This window comes from Lonchura striata, chromosome 1, assembly GCF_050655825.1.
Source record: "Lonchura striata isolate lonStrDom1 chromosome 1, ASM5065582v1, whole genome shotgun sequence".
NCBI lineage: Eukaryota > Metazoa > Chordata > Aves > Passeriformes > Estrildidae > Lonchura > Lonchura striata.
Window position 1 is genome coordinate 14,895,729 of NC_140703.1, and position 16,800 is coordinate 14,912,528.

At 40.6% G+C, this 16,800-nt stretch overlaps 2 protein-coding genes across 2 annotated transcripts in view; one reads left to right on the forward strand and one right to left on the reverse strand.

The window, feature by feature from the left end:
• Nucleotides 1-120: 120 nt before the first annotated feature.
• CHMP2B (charged multivesicular body protein 2B) lies at nucleotides 121-10,787 on the forward strand. Its single transcript, XM_021541300.4, has 6 exons — nucleotides 121-207; nucleotides 3,043-3,134; nucleotides 5,846-6,040; nucleotides 8,324-8,426; nucleotides 9,360-9,466; nucleotides 9,585-10,787. Exons 1-6 carry the CDS (start codon nucleotides 174-176, stop codon nucleotides 9,696-9,698), a joined length of 645 nt encoding a protein of 214 aa, XP_021396975.1. The 5' UTR covers nucleotides 121-173; the 3' UTR covers nucleotides 9,699-10,787.
• The window catches only part of POU1F1 (POU class 1 homeobox 1), a 157,948-nt gene continuing 147,004 nt past the window's right edge, over nucleotides 5,857-16,800 (reverse strand). The window contains exons 11-12 of the mRNA XM_085559107.1: nucleotides 16,225-16,285; nucleotides 5,857-15,014 (exon numbers count right to left, since the gene is read on the reverse strand). Coding sequence (XP_085415233.1) covers nucleotides 14,801-15,014; nucleotides 16,225-16,285 — 275 coding nt within the window. The 3' untranslated portion in view covers nucleotides 5,857-14,800. The remainder of the gene's footprint in view (nucleotides 15,015-16,224; nucleotides 16,286-16,800) is intronic.

Below are 16,800 nucleotides of genomic sequence, written 5' to 3' on the forward strand. Positions count from 1 at the left end.
CGAAGCCGAGCCCCGCAGGGTGGGCGGGCGCAGCGCGGAGCCCGGCCCGGCCCCGCCCGCCCTCGGCGCCGGGAGGCGGAGCCGGGCGGGCGATTGCGGCCCGGCCGCTTCCTGGTCAGCGGAGCGGGAGGCGACAGGAGCCCGCCGAGGCGGTGCGGGGTCCGGCTGCCGCCATGGCCTCGCTCTTCAAGAAGAAGACCGTGGACGGTGAGTGGGCGCCCGGGGCGGCCCCAGCCCTCGCACGGCCCCGGGCGCGGGGCTGCTCCCGGCCGGGGCTCCGGGGCAGCGGGAGCCCGGCGGGGGACGCAGCCTCGGCCCCGCGTCCCGGCGGAGCGGCAGCGGAGCGGGAGGCCCCGGCCCGCCCGCCGTGTCTCCCCGCGGCGCTCGGGGAGAGCCCCCGGCCGGCCCTGGCACGGCGGGGTGAGGCATTCCCGGCGCACCGCAGGGTGGAGCCGGGCCCGGCCGGCCCGGGCCGTGGGTGAGGCCGGAGGAGGAGCAGCACGGCTCGGTAGCAGCCAGGGACGCAGAACAGGCCCGCCGGGAGCTGCTGGGCCCGGGGGGAGCCGGGACGCGCTCGGTGCCGCCGTGCGGGAGCCACGTCCGGGCTGCGGGAGCCGCCGCCGCCCGCCCCGGGCTCCGCGCCGCTGTGCACACAACTTGGTCTTGGCTCTTTGTAGCCAGCCCGGTACCAAAACGCTTTAAACTTCAGCTGGAGCAGCGATCCTCGAAGTACAGCCCCCACGGACGCCTCGGCTGCCGGCAGGCCGCTGGGCCGCGCTCATCTCCTCACTGCCGTGCCCCAGGGCTGGCCAGCCCCAGGTTCGGCTCTCCGGCGTGTTGGGGGCCCCGTGGCACAGCTGCTGGGTCGGCGTTTGAAAAGGGCTCGCTAAAATGACGCTGCACATCAACCAATTGTGTGTCACCGGAGGGGAACACGCACAGGTTCCCCCGGGCTCTTCCCGTTTTAGATGTGGCACCTGAGAGGGGAAGAAGGGGAGTTGGCATTAAGCTTCCATGACCAAGGAAGGGTTGCAGGAGTCAGGTCAAGCCCTGCTGGATGTCTCTTGTCCATCCTGTTTTAAGGAATGCTTCCTCCTTGCCCTGGTTTGTGTGTGACGATAGTGTGACACGCAGGAGTGGCTATTAGCATAAGATTTATCTCAGAATAACCTGTCGTATTTTGCCTGCTCTAGTAACTGGGAATTTTCCTCAGTTATCAGAAACAAACAAGAACCAAGTTCTCATCTTGGCCTTCACTTAAAAAAACAAATTAAACAGTTTGTAACTGCAGATAGTTGTTTTCAGTTTATTCCTATCTTTAGTTTAAGCCACTGTGGGGGATCAGAAACTACAGAAATAAGCATCATGCTTACCCTTATTGTCTCCTAAGTACTGTTCTTGCTTGGTGTTACCTTGAAGTTCCTACCTCTCAAGCTCACTATACTAAGGATTTTTTTTCAAAGTAGTGTAGTTAGAAAAGCCAGTCTTGTATGTAGCTGTCATGCTTTTCAATATCACCAAGTGCAGTTGTGCAAGTAATATACATTTATCTACCTTCAAAATTACTTGCCTGTAGCATTTTCAGAATTATATTCTCTGCTGTTTTGCCAGTGTGAAGAATGCAGTTGTATTCCATGCCATCTTTCAGTTCGTAGTTATTGTCCACTTTTCAGTGCATCTCCCAAGGATGCTTTTTCTGTAGTACTCACAGCAGTAGTAGCATTGTAAAAACAGGTGTCATTTTCACACTGTTTTTTTTAATATACATTTCTTTGCCCAAGAACTGGGCAATCTCCAGCAAGGTTGGAAGAGGAAATGTATATTCTGTCTTTAAAATGCCACTAAAGGTTTGGGATTTTGTTCTGATTCAAACCTATTAACGTTGTTATAATTTTAGTAATGGATGTTACAGTATTTCTGGCTTTGGGAGTGAAGAACGTGAATGTTTCTCACTGTTTGTAGCAAAATTGCCTCAAACCTTAAAAAATGAACAGGGTGGCCTGTGATTCTGGAATCTATCCTTCATGAGCTCTAAAGAAAGTTTATGTGAAAGTGTACTCCTTTCAAACTCCCACCCACAGTGCAGGCATAGAAAAGGAGTAGCTGAATCTCTCCTCCATAATAACTGCTTTCTGCTATGGAGGTCAGAGGATGCTGAGTCACATGCAGACATCCTGCTCTGCCTTTGCCCAGGTGAATCACACCCAAGCATGTGCTGTAAATCCTGTCAAAAGTTAGTTGCATCTAGCATGATTGATGCCTAGACTGTAAATAATACTTGCTTTAATAAGAGGATGTTATCAGTATATAATTTTTAATAGTATAGTGCACAAAACTTCTATGAAGGAGTCAGTTTCACCTGACAGTGTTCAAGCTTTGCTTGCTACATCAGTTGTCAGTAAATTGAAATTTGTTATAAAGGCCTCCACTTTCTTACCTTACTATTCTTAAGCATCTCCTAATTAAAGAGTTTCAAACACTGTTGCTTTATTGACTGACTTGGAGAAGGGCTACACAGATGTGGAGGAGAGGAAGTTCCCCCAGAGCAGAATAAGGACAGAGAAGAGTAGGATCCAGGACTTGCACCTGGGATTATTGTCACTGTTTTGTGGAGCTGGGGACTCCTCACCTGCTCTGAGATCTCATAAATCAAGGCTCCTTCAGCTGCCCTACCTGTTGCAGTTAGGCCTGGCTTGGGGAAAAGCAATGACCATAATATTGCTGAGTTAGTGCTAGGCTTGCAGGAAAGTGTGTGTACAGATCTCTTACTGTGGGGTTAAGGCTCTTGCTATGGTTATGGTGCAAAGTAACATCCTAGGTAAAACAGCTTTTTTTGATTTTAACAGGATATAGCCCACACTGCTGGCACAATGATGATGTATACACCAAATTGTGTTTTGCTAATATTTTCTTTATCTGAAATGCTGACACTTTAGTCTGAACAAAGGGAGGTGTCAAACATGCTGCATGTCTGCAGGGTGCTTAGCAGATGTTTATGGAGTGTTGAAAAACTTTGCCCAGCTATCAATATTTTCTTTCCAGATATAATAAAGGAGCAAAATCGAGAGTTAAGAGGTACACAGAGGGCTATAAGCAGAGATAGAGCAGCACTTGAAAAACAGGAAAAACAACTGGTAAGTATGACAGGGAACTTTATTTGCTCTTAAAAACACAGTGATACACATGATAAAAAACTTGCAAGGTTTTAAAGATACAAATCAATGCATAATAATGAAATACTAAAAGGCAGTTTTCTTCCCCTTTTCATTTCTCAGTTAAAATTGTGTTGGAAAATATTTACTGCCTAAAAGTGATTCTCAGCCTTTGACATAGGAAAATCCTGAAACATTGTGTTTAGATAAAATAACCACATTGGGTTTTTCCCTACAATTCCCAGCATTCTCTGTCTTTCAGAAGGTTTTTTTTCTAAAAGCTTTGTAAATCACTTGTCTTTTGGTGGAAAAATTAAAAGAAGTAGAAGTGCTGTCACGTTACCATGACTGTCCAGTGGGAGAGAGTACTTGAAAAACCACAGGATATCACGAGTACCCCTAGAATTGTTCTTTTCATTCAGATAGAACTTCCCTAAAATTAGCTGATAATAGTAGGACTGTTTGCCTAAATTAAGATGTATTCAGAACTTTCTGTGTGTGAGCTTTCAAGTACTCAGTGCCTGAATGCTGCACCTGTGTGGCTCTATAAGAGGAGAAATGGATGTGCCAGATGGTGGGGTTTGATGCGTGAAGAATGCTCAGACTGTGGGAAAAGCTGTGCAAATCCAGCCTGTTCCAGCAGCTATTGAGGTGCTGGTCTGTGGCAGCAGGTTGCATGAATACCAAGAGCTGGGAATAATAAACGAAAAGATCAGAGAAACTGTTTTTGAAAGCCTTGGCCATGTAAGATATAGTAGGTTGCTCATAAATAAGTTAAAATTTGCTGCTGGAGTGAGAGTAGCAATGGACAATAAATACTAATTTTCAGTGTCAGATCAGGTGAAGAAGGATCAGGTGCCTATCAGTCAAGCTCAAAACATTTCATTATGTGCTTTCTCTAGAAAGACCTTTTTTCCACTTAATTTTAAAGTACTACTCTGAGAAAACCCAGTTACACAGTAACATTAATTCTATGGATGAAAATACCTTAATGTATGCGGACAGCTCTGTTTCAGTTCAGTAACCTGATATAACTATACAAATTTTGATTTTTTTTTCCCCCCAGAAGAACACAAGAACTTCAATAAGCTTGCCCCAGACCTCTCAAAAGCAGATAATGCACACCAAATTTACTTAAGTTCTTTTTAATTAGGAATAAAATAATCTGTATATAGGGTTTGATTTCTGCAGGTGGATTATCTGCAGTGATTTAGCAATGGTTTGTATTTTGCTTTGAAAAAATCAGGTTATAAAATGTCTTTCAACTTACTGAGAAAATCCCTATATTCAAACATCTGCTGTTAAAATACGGGATGCTGACTGATCCCTCCAACCTTCACAATACTTTAGACACAAAAAAAAAAAGGAAGTGATATTCTGGTGATGTTACAGGAATTTTTGTGGCTTCTGTGAGCTACTTTCAAAGAGCACAGCTTTACTTCTATTTCAGGCCTCTAACGTTTGAACAGTCTCATGCTGCTTCACTGCCACTCTGTACCCTCCTGGATTAAAAATAGTGTGTGTGACACACCCTTTAGAAATTAGGAATCTGCAGAGGAGATTTTGTGCCAGAGCCATCTCTGGAATAAACTTAACTATGAACTTTTCTGGTAGGGTAATGCAGTGGGCCAGTTTACACCTGCCTTTAAAGGTGACTGTTCTGCATGTTCTGGGGACTAGGATTTATCTTTTCATAGCTTCTTATAAGTGCGGTTTTCTGGATTACCAGTGCACATAAAGTGAAGCAACTTCATACCTGTAGCAGGCCTATTCTCCTGAAAAATCCAGGAGAAAGCTGGTCTTTAAAAGCTGCTTTTATTTAATAGTAAAAATCAAAATGGACAAATGGACACCTACAGGAAACCGAGCCACTGTGGCAAGTCCTGCTTAAAAATGCTGTAAAGGAAAAAGTTGTTGCAATTTTTACATTACCAAGTCACAAATCAGAAGGCACACTTAGAAGAATCCCAGTTGACAAGATTATTTGTGCCAGGCTTTTTCCTGGTACCTCTGGGCTAAACAGATTGTTATTTCTCTTTGAATTGACAGACTGGGATTTGGTTTTCTAAGACAGAAATGTCTTTCTTACAACATAAGCCCATGTTAAATTATGCTATTTTTTTATTATGATTTAAGTCCAGCTAAATCATAAGAGAAAAGAGCCTATAATTTTTGGCCTATAATATAACTTTATCTACTTCCCCAAAAAAGCTGTGAGGTTCTTTTGAGGCTGAAAGAGAGTTGAAAAGAACTGTCCATTTCTTACATGAGTGATGTTGTTTGCAAGAAATCCAAGTTTATTAGAAACATGGCACCAGTACTAGACATCATAATTCCTTCACTTTCTGGGGCTTTTTTTTGAAGTGTGGCTGCTTATCCAGATATGGAATCAAATGTGCACATAGCAGTGGATGTGACATCATGCAGAAATTGAAGTCTTTGGGGGAACTGTGTGCTACCACACTGTAATTGAGTTTCATTGAGTTTTTTCCTGTGGTCAAGTCATGCCAGTGTGACATTGATTCTGCTAAATGGCCTTGTTAAAAAAGCAAGGAACTATTTATATAACTTAAATGTCTTAAAAGATTCAAGAGGATAGTTAATTTTGAATTTCATTATTAGAGCTAAGGCTTAATTATAGTCTTTACATGGATGAAAATTCTGTGGAATTAATATCACACCTTTTTTCACAGGAACTGGAAATCAAGAAAATGGCTAAGACTGGTAACAAAGAAGCCTGCAAGGTGCTGGCAAAGCAGCTGGTGCAGCTGAGGAAGCAGAAGAATCGAACCTATGCTGTGAGCTCTAAAGTCACATCCATGTCCACTCAAACCAAGGTCATGAACTCCCAGATGAAGATGGCAGGAGCTATGTCAGCTACAGCAAAAGTAAGGCACCACATTACATTCAAATGCAGCATGTGGTTGCAAAAATTGTGTTATTTTAGGTAATTGCAGGGCTAAAACTCACTGCACAGGGGTGGTGAGGCTACAGTATGGAAACATAATTTGGATTTATATTGTTACATTTTTGTTTGGTCAGTCTATCCACATAGCACTTACATACTTTCTTGGGCTAGACATCTGTCAAATGTTTACATAATAAAAATAAACTAATGCCAGTAAATGATTTCTTTTAGTACATAAAAAGCCCCAAACACTGCTGCTACAGTGCTTTGCTTGTGTGTTTATTGTCATAAGCAGTTTTTACTGGGAATAAGTAGGGCATGATTCGTCTAGAAGTCAAGGCATGTGCCACAATAGCTTTATGGCTTTTGGAAAAAGTAGGTTATTGCTTTGGATCTTAAGTTCCTAAAAAAATCTAATCTGGAGTTTGCTGTCATTCTCTCTATACTCTCTCAGGAAAGAGTATTGCATTAAGTTTTCTCCCAAATCTCATCTTATAAAAGAGTGAAAATTCTCAGTTTTCTGAGCTAGGTGTGAACTTTCCCCTATTACCCTGAATTGATAAAAAGGGATTTGGCTTTTGACAAGGAGGACTGTTCAGCTGGAGGTGCAGGAAGCAGAATTAGTATACATCACTGTAGGCCAAGCTGGGCTTTGGATCCCAGTCCAAGTCAAATCCAGTTAAACACAGCAATGCAACTTGTTGCAGAAAGGAATTACCACAGAGGCTTGGTGGTCAGGTGCCTTTTTAGACACAGCATGAGGTCAGATTCCAGCCAGCCAGTGATACAGAACTGTGGCTCTGCAGCAAATTTACAAATTGGACTTGTCTGACTGATCAGGTTCAACACCTTAGTAAGTGTTCTTACAACAGCACTCCTGAACAAGTTAGTCTTGCTTTTTAATTATTACATGGGTGGCTTGCTTTTATTTGTGATAGATCTTGGATTAAATTTCTCAAAACCAAAGTCACGGGAGTAGTTAGGAAGATTAGGTCAGTAGGAAAAAAATCCAAAAGTATTTTTAAACAGCAGGTAATTGTACGTACAATTTGTGTAACATTATTGGAGAGAAAGGTCTTAAATTATTTTGATTGCTTTTAAAGTGAATATTTTGCCTTACCAACATGGGAAGCTCAAATAATTGTTAATCCCATAAAAGCATCAGTAAAAAATGTTTGGGATCAGTTGCCTTAACAAGCAAGGCAAATATGTGAATGCAAAGCTTTTCAAGTATGTATACTTTCCATATACTTCTTAGCATATATGTTGCTAATTTTGAACATAGTAAAGTCCAGCTGAGTTGCCTGTTTTTCATGCATTTGATCCTTATTTTCTGAAGATATGTAAACTCTCTATCAGTGCAGATACTTTTGACAACCATTTATACCAACACCTTCCAAGTCCAGAACAACTTCTTAAATTCAAATAATGTGACCATGAGCACAGTCTTTGAAATTCAAGTAACATTAGTATCATAATACATTATCACCTTGAAAAAATTCAGACATGAAGGCAGAAGCCCTTCTGTGAAGCCTGTAGTGGCTTGTTACCCTCTCTTTTAATTAACCAAGTCTTTTATCTCCTCAAAGATAGTTAAATTTTACATTTGAATTGCTTATGTCTCTATTTAGATTCTGATAGTCCACAGTAACTTGCTTTTTAGGAAAGAGGGAAGCACCCCATAGCAGTGCCCACAAAGGCAGTGCTGCACACCTGTATAGTAAAATGGGTGAAGTTTATTTCACTGCCACAGCAAGATCTCCACTTATAACACAGGTGCACCCTAAACAAGTACTTCCTCAACACTTGGAGATTTTCTTTCCAGAGTAAAGTAATTTTTCCATTAAATTGTAACATCAAGAAATAATTTAAGTCCTGTCCTCCAGTGGTGGTTCAAATAAATGGTCCTTTCTGAATAAGAACCTGCAGCTATTTACTTCTTTAATGTGTGTAGCCTTCAACTTAGGAAATGTTGGCCATTCTTTTCATTCAGATCAATTGGATTTTTCCTAATACAAGGCCATGGGAGGGTCATGGTGCAAGAAAGATGCACACATTTAAAAGTCTGTCTATTAGGTCACTAGACAGCAGTATTTCTTACTAAGTGCAGGCTGTACTGTTGATCTGTCACTTACCTGCAGTTCTCATGGGATGTAAAGAGACAAGGAAAGTGAAATTTGGATTAAAGCATTTTTCTTAATGAATGCATTGATATTTACTAATGTCTCATTGTATGATTTAAGAGTTTTTTCCATATTAATAGACAATGCAAGCAGTTAATAAGAAGATGGATCCACAAAAGACACTACAAACTATGCAGAATTTCCAGAAGGAAAACATGAAGATGGAAATGACTGAAGAAATGAGTAAGTTCTGCATTGCAGAGGACTGGCTTCTCTTGGCAGGGGAGAATCAGCCTAAAAACACTGATGTTTGAAGAGTTAATAAGACTGACAGCAAAAATGTAGAGCAAATAAAACAATATATATCTGAGTAGGAATGCTGAGCCTTAGAAATTTTAGAAGCTCTAGGTATTAAATCTAGAATCTGTTCCTTCCCATCTTCTGCAAAACATCATGTTTTTAGAAGGAACATTCTAAAAGGTGGAGAAGAGGGTTTGAGGCCCATTCAAGGCTTTGATGGCATAACTGGTAGGGGGACTTGAAAATGTGCCTTAATTTAGATACTGATGATCTCAGCTTTCTGCACATGGTGGTATGATATGGTTCTGTCTCCTTTTTCTTAAATTAAGCCATAAACAATTTTTTGGGGAGGCAGCAAGTTTCTTGTTCCTGAGTGCATGTGTTCACTGTCAGCTAATTCCTGGTGTTGCTCACAGTCTTTTCCCCATCCCAATTCCTGCCCTGTTGGTTATATTAAATAGCATGGACTCAAACCAGTGCTGTTGACCAAGATGGAAACACCTCAACTGCACACAAGTTATCTGAGTAGTTAGGAACTTGCAACATACTTGGAGGAAGAAGAGAGGAAGGGGATTTTTATGAAACTATAGGTGTTTTGCAGAAGTGTTAAAATCTAATGGAGGGGGAGGATACAGCAGCTGAACTCCTTTGGTGGAACTGAATACTTTTATAAAAGCAGCCATGCCTTACCCTGTTGTTGCCCTGGCTGTGCTCACAGGCTTTGCAAGGCAGAGCTAAGAAAGCCTCTAACGCCTTCTGCTGGAATCTTACACTGTAGTGTTACTGCTGTGTTCTGGGAGGGTAGAAAGATGGTACTAGGCCATGCTAGTCACCTTTTTGCTTAATACAGTCTGGATTCTTTTTCTTTCTTTTAAGTTAATGATACTCTGGACGATATTTTTGATGCTTCTGATGAAGAGGAAGAAAGCCAAGATATTGTTAATCAAGTGCTTGACGAGATCGGGATTGAAATCTCTGGCAAGGTATGGCTATTTTTGCACAGTTCATGTGCTTTTTCCGCTGCATTCCATTTTTTAAAAATAGTTTGTTCTAAAAGTCAGCTTGCATTATTCTGACTGAAGAAAACTTCTATCTTTCCAGATGGCCAAAGCTCCCTCAGCTGCCAGAGGTTTGCCGTCTGCATCGGCATCGACCGCCACCACCATATCAGATGAGGAGATCGAGCGCCAGCTCAAAGCCTTGGGCGTGGATTAACTGATCCAGTTCAGAGTCTGCCTGCTGGGTGCTCAGCTCTACACACATGTACAAAGTGCAAATACTCTTTCAATGCAACTGATTTCTAGGAAAACCCTGAAGTCTCAGAAACGACAACTTGAAGATGAATTTGCAGAGAAAAGTACTTTTTTTTTTGACCATTGCATGGAGTCTTTTTGACTCTGGACTAACCAGGGGTGTGGTTCTAACAATAAATTCACTTACACCTGATCCAGATCTGTCCTTTGGATTCCAAGTTTTCTCCCATCTCAGTTCCTGATCTGTCACTAGAACTGGCTATTCTGTGGCTGGTCATGCCATTTCCTAGGACAGCACCTATGTAATATTTATAATTGGTACAAAATTATCATTAGAGAAACAATTTAGTCTGTCATCTCTTAGCACAAATGAAACTTCACCTTGGCTCTTAGTTGGAAACTTTTTTCCATGAGAAATAGCTTTGAATGTCTAGCTAATTTAGGCAGAAAGAAACAGCATTTTATGTATTTCTTCAAAATTCCTTTTGAGTTGATGAAATAATAGCTTGTTATTCTTCTTACCAGAATGGAAGGATTCACGCCTTGTGCAGTTAATTTTTCTGGAAGAGGAGTTACATTTATTAATGAACTTTGTTGCATGAAAGGCACTGATCGAACTCTATTGTACTGTTACATAGCTGGTTTCAACAGAATTGCTGTGCCTTTATGTATATAAATCTTGTACCTTTGTGATTTTCTTTCAGAAGGAGTCTTTGAAAGGTGAGTAAACTTAATAATTAAGATGGTTTTACAAAATGCTGTGGTGAAACCTCTCTGTACACTTGATGGGACTCAGTGCTGAAGTGGAGAGATGCACTCATTCAGAAATGCAACTTGTGCACTTGAAAAAAGAACATTTGCCTGAAGCAACATTTGTATATATTTTACAGTACTTCTTAATGGAAGATAACTGCATAATTGTATTGTTTGCTAAGATGCAACTGATCACATTGATAAACTAAATCTAAATATTAGTTTTGAGAACAATTTTGGATCATAAATGATAACTACTTGTATAAACACTATAATAAAAGTGTTCTGATTCTCTGAAGGGTTTTCTATGGTCTCTGAACTGCATCAACACAATTCTAGCTTTAAGTGGAATATGCATTGTGCTAAGTAATAAAAACTGTTGGTACAGGAAATAGACAAAATGAGAATGCAGTTCCCAGTTATTACTTCCTAGATGGTGTGATGCTCCTCAGCCTTGACTCTGCTGGAAATATTTACCCCTCAGTGTTGATTTAGTGGTGCTGCTCATTGAACAGAAACAACAATCATCTTGGCTTTAAAAAGAGAAAATCAAAATACCTCCTAAAAGCAAAACCAGTAAAACTGGGGGGAAACAAACCTCATAAAGAGACTTTACAGTTAGGCAAAGTATAGCAGGAAACCTCAGTAAATCTGCTGTTGTTGCACCATCTACTGTTTAGGACTGAAGTCAGCAAAGAGAACTCAAAGGAGAGCCTTCCTTGGGCTTTAGGCCTAGAATTGCAGGTATTCTTTCTCTTTCAAAGAAATAATGCAAAACTCAGTCTGTCAGGTAGTGGGTAGGAATGTGTAAGTGAATATATTGCATATATCCAGTATGGGGTGATTTTTTTTTACAAGTTATTTTGTAAAAATCAAATAAAAGGCTTTTTATCCCACAATGACTTTGTCCTTTGTAGGGTTAGTCTTACCCATCTGTCTCTTACTGGGCTTTCTTTGTGAGCTCTGATAAATATTGTTTTGACTTGCTTTGATAAAGCACCATCATATTTATTGCTCATGGGCCTTTGCTCCAGTCAATATTCAGTAAAGACTTGTTCAAGTGTGTGTTCCCTTGTCTGAAACCTCATGCCCAAGTACTGCTCTGTGGTACTGAAAGAAATAATGGGAACACAGGGATAAAATGTTAGTGGTTGTTTGTAGTTTGGTTGAACACCAAGGCTTGTGTCCTTTCTGAATGAGGTGTGCAGTTTATCCTTTTAATACCTGTCAAAATTGGGCATAATTCCATAATGAGTTATTTTCTCTGGGTCCTTGAGGAGCAGGAAGAAGGGTATTGCTTTTTTGGTGCCATTTGGACTGCTGAACTAGGCCTGGTGTCAGTATCAATCCCTTGGTTTGCTACGAGTTACCATTTCAACCCTGCAGCTCTAACCTGTGTAAAAATCTTTGGGTAGCAGGGTGAGAAATGCTCTATGTGTCTGCAATTATGGTCAGTATGCTAGATCAGTCAAAAAAATTGCACCTCCTGCTCAGATATAAATTCCTTTTAAATCACATTGAGTGATTTAAAAAAACCCAATAAAACCCCTCAATCTTTATCCCTCCTTTATCCTTGCAAACACCTAAACAGGAACTGGATCTGAGTCTCCATCTGGGAGCAATGATGTAGTTGTTCACACACCTAAAAATGGCTCTACCCAGAGTCCTATTCCTCAAATGCCTAGAGGCAATTCCCAGGGGAGCAATGAGAACACAATGAACATCGATGATGCTTTTTCCCTTAATACTCTTCCAATCTCTGTTTCAAAAATAAAGTACATTCAGAGCCCTGTGCAAATTCTACTACACACACCAGCTTTAATTGGCTTTCTCATCTGAGAACTCATCCATACAAAGGAACTTCTGGCACCCACATGTTTTCCTTCCAAAGATACTTTTTCCCAAGCGTGTTAAAAACCACCACTTTGGTTTCTTTTAACTTCTTTCCATTTTCCATCTTCCTGTGTTTACTCCTAGTTCTTATATTTGGTGAACAGCTTTCCTCCACCAGCTTTTTAGTACAGTCCATAACTGAGCAGACTCTATAGCACCCAGTGCACACACATTAAGTCTAGCAGAGAGTAACTTCAAGTTATTCACCTTACCTTTGCTCAGCAGCTTGGCCTGTTCTTGGTCAGTTGTGCCCCTCACATGAGGGCATCACAGTTCTGCAGAGACAGCTGAACCTCAGATTTAAACGTCATGATAATGCCTTGTTTTGCTCTCTAGTGTGGTTTCAACAGCCTGCCTAAAGTTAGCATGGGAAAAGAAGAGCAAGAAAACCCACAAATATTTCAAAAACAGCACAGCATAGCTTGGCTGAATGGCTAACTGAACTGCAGGTTTATAGAGCTACTCCTTGGAAATCCTGCCTTATATTCAGGTTGGGCTCCCCCCACCCCAATCAAGAGTAATTGATGGCAATTAAGTTGTTCCTAGTGAAGAAAAAAAGAATTGCCACTTTCTCTTAAGTAAAGCTCCAGCTGCAGCAGTTGAAATTTATTTTGTCCAGCTTTTCTTCTTTAAATAATTTAATTTGTATTTATGTGGCAGCATAAATACAAGCAGGTGTGCTTAATTTATGGCTGCTTTCTTGCCCTTTTGTCATTCCTTTGCAAGACGATTTTGTTATATGTCACCTTTAATTTTATTTTATTCTGTTGCTGCAATTAGCTTTCACTTGTGAGACTTTCTGAGGGGCAAGAGACCACCACATTACAGTGAAGCTGCTCTGGAACTATCTGTTTAGAGCATTTTAAAATACATTTCAGCATGACACACAGCTAAAAAAAGAGTAAAGTGTTACCGAAACAGAACTACAAACCATTGCCTGGAGTGCCAAAAGTATAGGAATACTTTATTGGATGAGGAGGTTGGGGAGTACAGGCTGATAGCATTTCTAGGAAGTGTTTTATAATTAAGAAAATAATTTAGAATATAAATACAGATTTTATATACCAGATAGTGATGTCAACATAACATTTGACCACATCACATGAAAGGAACACCAATGCATGCCACCACTTTTGCTGAGTGCTGATCCTCTCAGCTGAAACTTTTTTTGTAAAGTTCATGACCTGCTGATAACCTGTGGTGGATAAAAGTGTGCATCTTGGTCTCTGCTATAGTGGGTGAGCTATGCTAGTGATGAAAGCAGCCTGAAAGGAGTACATGGCCACAGTTTCTCCCCTTTGAGTGATTAAATTGAACTTTTCTTCTCAGTTCAGAGCTTAGAGTGGTGCATTCATGCATAAAAATGTATTTTTTTAGAAATCCAGGAGCCTGATTTCCATTGCTGAATATGCTTACAGTCACTGTAATAAGTATCAGAGATAATTTAATGTACACTGGAGAGTGAGCACTTAACTTGTACATGCTGCTCCTAAGTGGTCTTGAACATTAAACTCCTTTGGCTTTCTGTGGGCCTATTATATAGACATTTTCTAAATCATCGGGTTTGTTTTATGGAAAAATAAAATGTATCTGGCCAGTATTACTTGCGTGTACTCACTTAATTTCAGTCCTGGGAAAACAGTCAAAATACTTACATGGTAATGGGCTAATTCCCATAACAGTTAGCAGGGCTGATGAGATGGCTGGATAATCTATCCCTGGTGAGTACTACAGTCATTAATTCAGTTTTCTCAGTGCCTGCCTGATAGGTGGGGCTCTGGCACTGATATTCTTTCCCCTCGATTATCTCTAGGCTAGAAGATGACAAATAAGGGATTATTTTCAATTAGTGGGGTGTAATAGAGGGGGAATGTGCAGTGCAATAAATTCTTTTTTTGTATACTTTTTAGCTTAACACACCAGCTTTTGTGTAAGTAAGTCTACACATGGTTTTAATCAGAAGAAAGTATAATGCAGAGAAAGATCAATGTAATAAAACCCCTAATAACTATTTTTCTTCCCCTCAGGCCACAAAGTCCTAAGGTCAGATAAACTGTGTTCCTGTTTGTCTAGCTAAGCCTACCCAAACCAAACTTTGAGGCACATAACAAATTAGCAAGAATTACCTTTGATAACAAGCATTATCCAAGCCACTTCTACTTGACAGCGGTTCGAGGCAGTCTCAGTCTGCTGGGCTGAGACAGAGTGTGCAGTAGGAGCAGCGTGACAACTCTGTCCTGGTGAGCTCACAGTGCCTCAATTAATGACAGCAAAATCCTTCCCATGCTACAGCTGCTGCTAGCATGTAGGAGGAACGAGCGCTTTACTGATTTTTCTCTTTCCTTTTTTATAACAATACAGTATTTACAATATTTTCAAAAAGCAAAACAGAAATCCACATCTGTACATGGAAAAGCTTCACCGGCATTCATGGTGCTCCTTGATAATAGAACTGAAGGCGTTCTGGTGTAAACTGGTCTTCACTCTTTTTTCCCTTTGTCTTCTGTTGCAAAACCAAACTCTCACGACTTCTTTCTCAAGATTGAGCCCCTCAGCCATCCTCATAATTTCCTGAGAAGACGGCTTACTTTGTTCTCCAAAGTGCCTCTCCAGGGCTTCTTTGGCAGCGATGCTGGATACAGGGGTAAAAATTCACCTTTAAAAACTTTTCTGTACATTCAGGCTTTCGCCACTAGTTCAAGAAAAAGATCAAGTAACAACACTGAAGGCAGTGACTTGGTTTATTTCATCTTTATGTAAAAGGAACCCAAAGCACTAAAAATACTCTGTAGTTCTCTGCTGACACAAGCAGCGTGACATCATACAGAATTTTGGCATGAGGTGATTAAAAGGCAAAAAAGCATCGAGTTCAGAGCAATTTCAATGTTAATTACAAAATATTGGTGCTTCTCCTAGATATTATCTAGGAGGCACAGCTACTAACTAGTTATGAGTGGGGTCACAGGAACTGGAACAAGCCTGACCACCCTTCTGCCCCAGGAAATGCACATCAGTGGTGTTACCTGGTTGTATCAAATAATTTGGGTTTACAGAGAGGAAGAGCTCTATCACGTAGATTTGGGAAATACTGTGTTTTGCATCTCACTAATTATAGAGACAGCACTAGAGTATTCCTAGAAATCACAGAGATTATGTCCAGCTGCTTTAGCCATCATTACATTCTCCAAGTGTCTGCTCTCATCCGTTCCTCAGAGTCAGCAGTGACCAAAACTGAGTGGTTCACTAAACAGAATAATTTAATACTCATTTTTTCTTATTTCCAGATAGAATTTGCTTCCAATTTCTGTTACATACTCTAAAAAACCCACATATGTGACATGCTTGTGTGCCACTGGGAGGCATCCAGAAGTTTCAGCAGTAGCTGTAATTTCTTTGGACACAAGAGGGCACTTCATGCATTATTCTGGAAGTGAAGTGCAGGTATTTGCTACAGAAATACAGTATCTGCTTGAGTTCTAGTCCTTTCATCTCCTGGTCTTTCATTTACAGGTCAGTTTTTCAATATTTACTACTGTTTAACAAAACTGGCTAATTAATAGCATAGTGTTCTGCACATACAGAAGAATAGAAACATCATTACTTTTGACTAGCAACTTCATAGGTTTTGAGCAGAGTATGAAATATAATACTTTGGAATTAATTGGGGGTCTGGAGGGTTATGCTGGGTTATTTTCACTAGAATATTTCCAAATATTGGAACTTTTAGAAGCCCAAGATGTAGATATTCATTAATCAAAAAGAGCACTTAAATTTTGATGGAAGAAAAAGAAGCATTTTAGCCAAAATTGTTCCTAACCTGTAATAATGTAAATATTTATTACCTTATGGTGGTTCTGCGCTTCCTCTTCCGTTCATTCAACCCAACCTTTTCATTGTACAAAGCTGTATTAAAAAAAGAAGAAGCAGCCAAACAACAAAAGCTGGCAGTTACATTCCACAGGGACTGGAAAACAAGAACAATCATTTCCAGAAAAATAGTCACTGTGTTTGAAAGAAGAAGAAAGTACAAGAGAAAGTGCTGCTGAATAAGAGGAGAATCAGACACAGGATCTTTCCATTGTTAGGATGGCTGGTCACTGTTTTACCTCCAACTATAAACGGTTATAGGCAGAAATAGTTAGAAGCAAAAGGACTTTGCTAGTGAAAAATCCCCATACACTGTTAAATGGGCTGTCCTGCAGATCCTACTCTGGCTCTCTACAGGACTGGAATTAGTTTGCTGGGATGGGACTGGAAGAAATTTCTTCCAGCAGCTCAGGAGATGTTACTGCTATTCTGTATACTCCATGCACTTCAGTTTTCCCTCCATGCTCATCCAAAATTAAGATTACTATACTTTAACACAAACACACCACAGCATTTAAAGCTGGTAAAACAAAATCTTTAGTCCTCAGAAG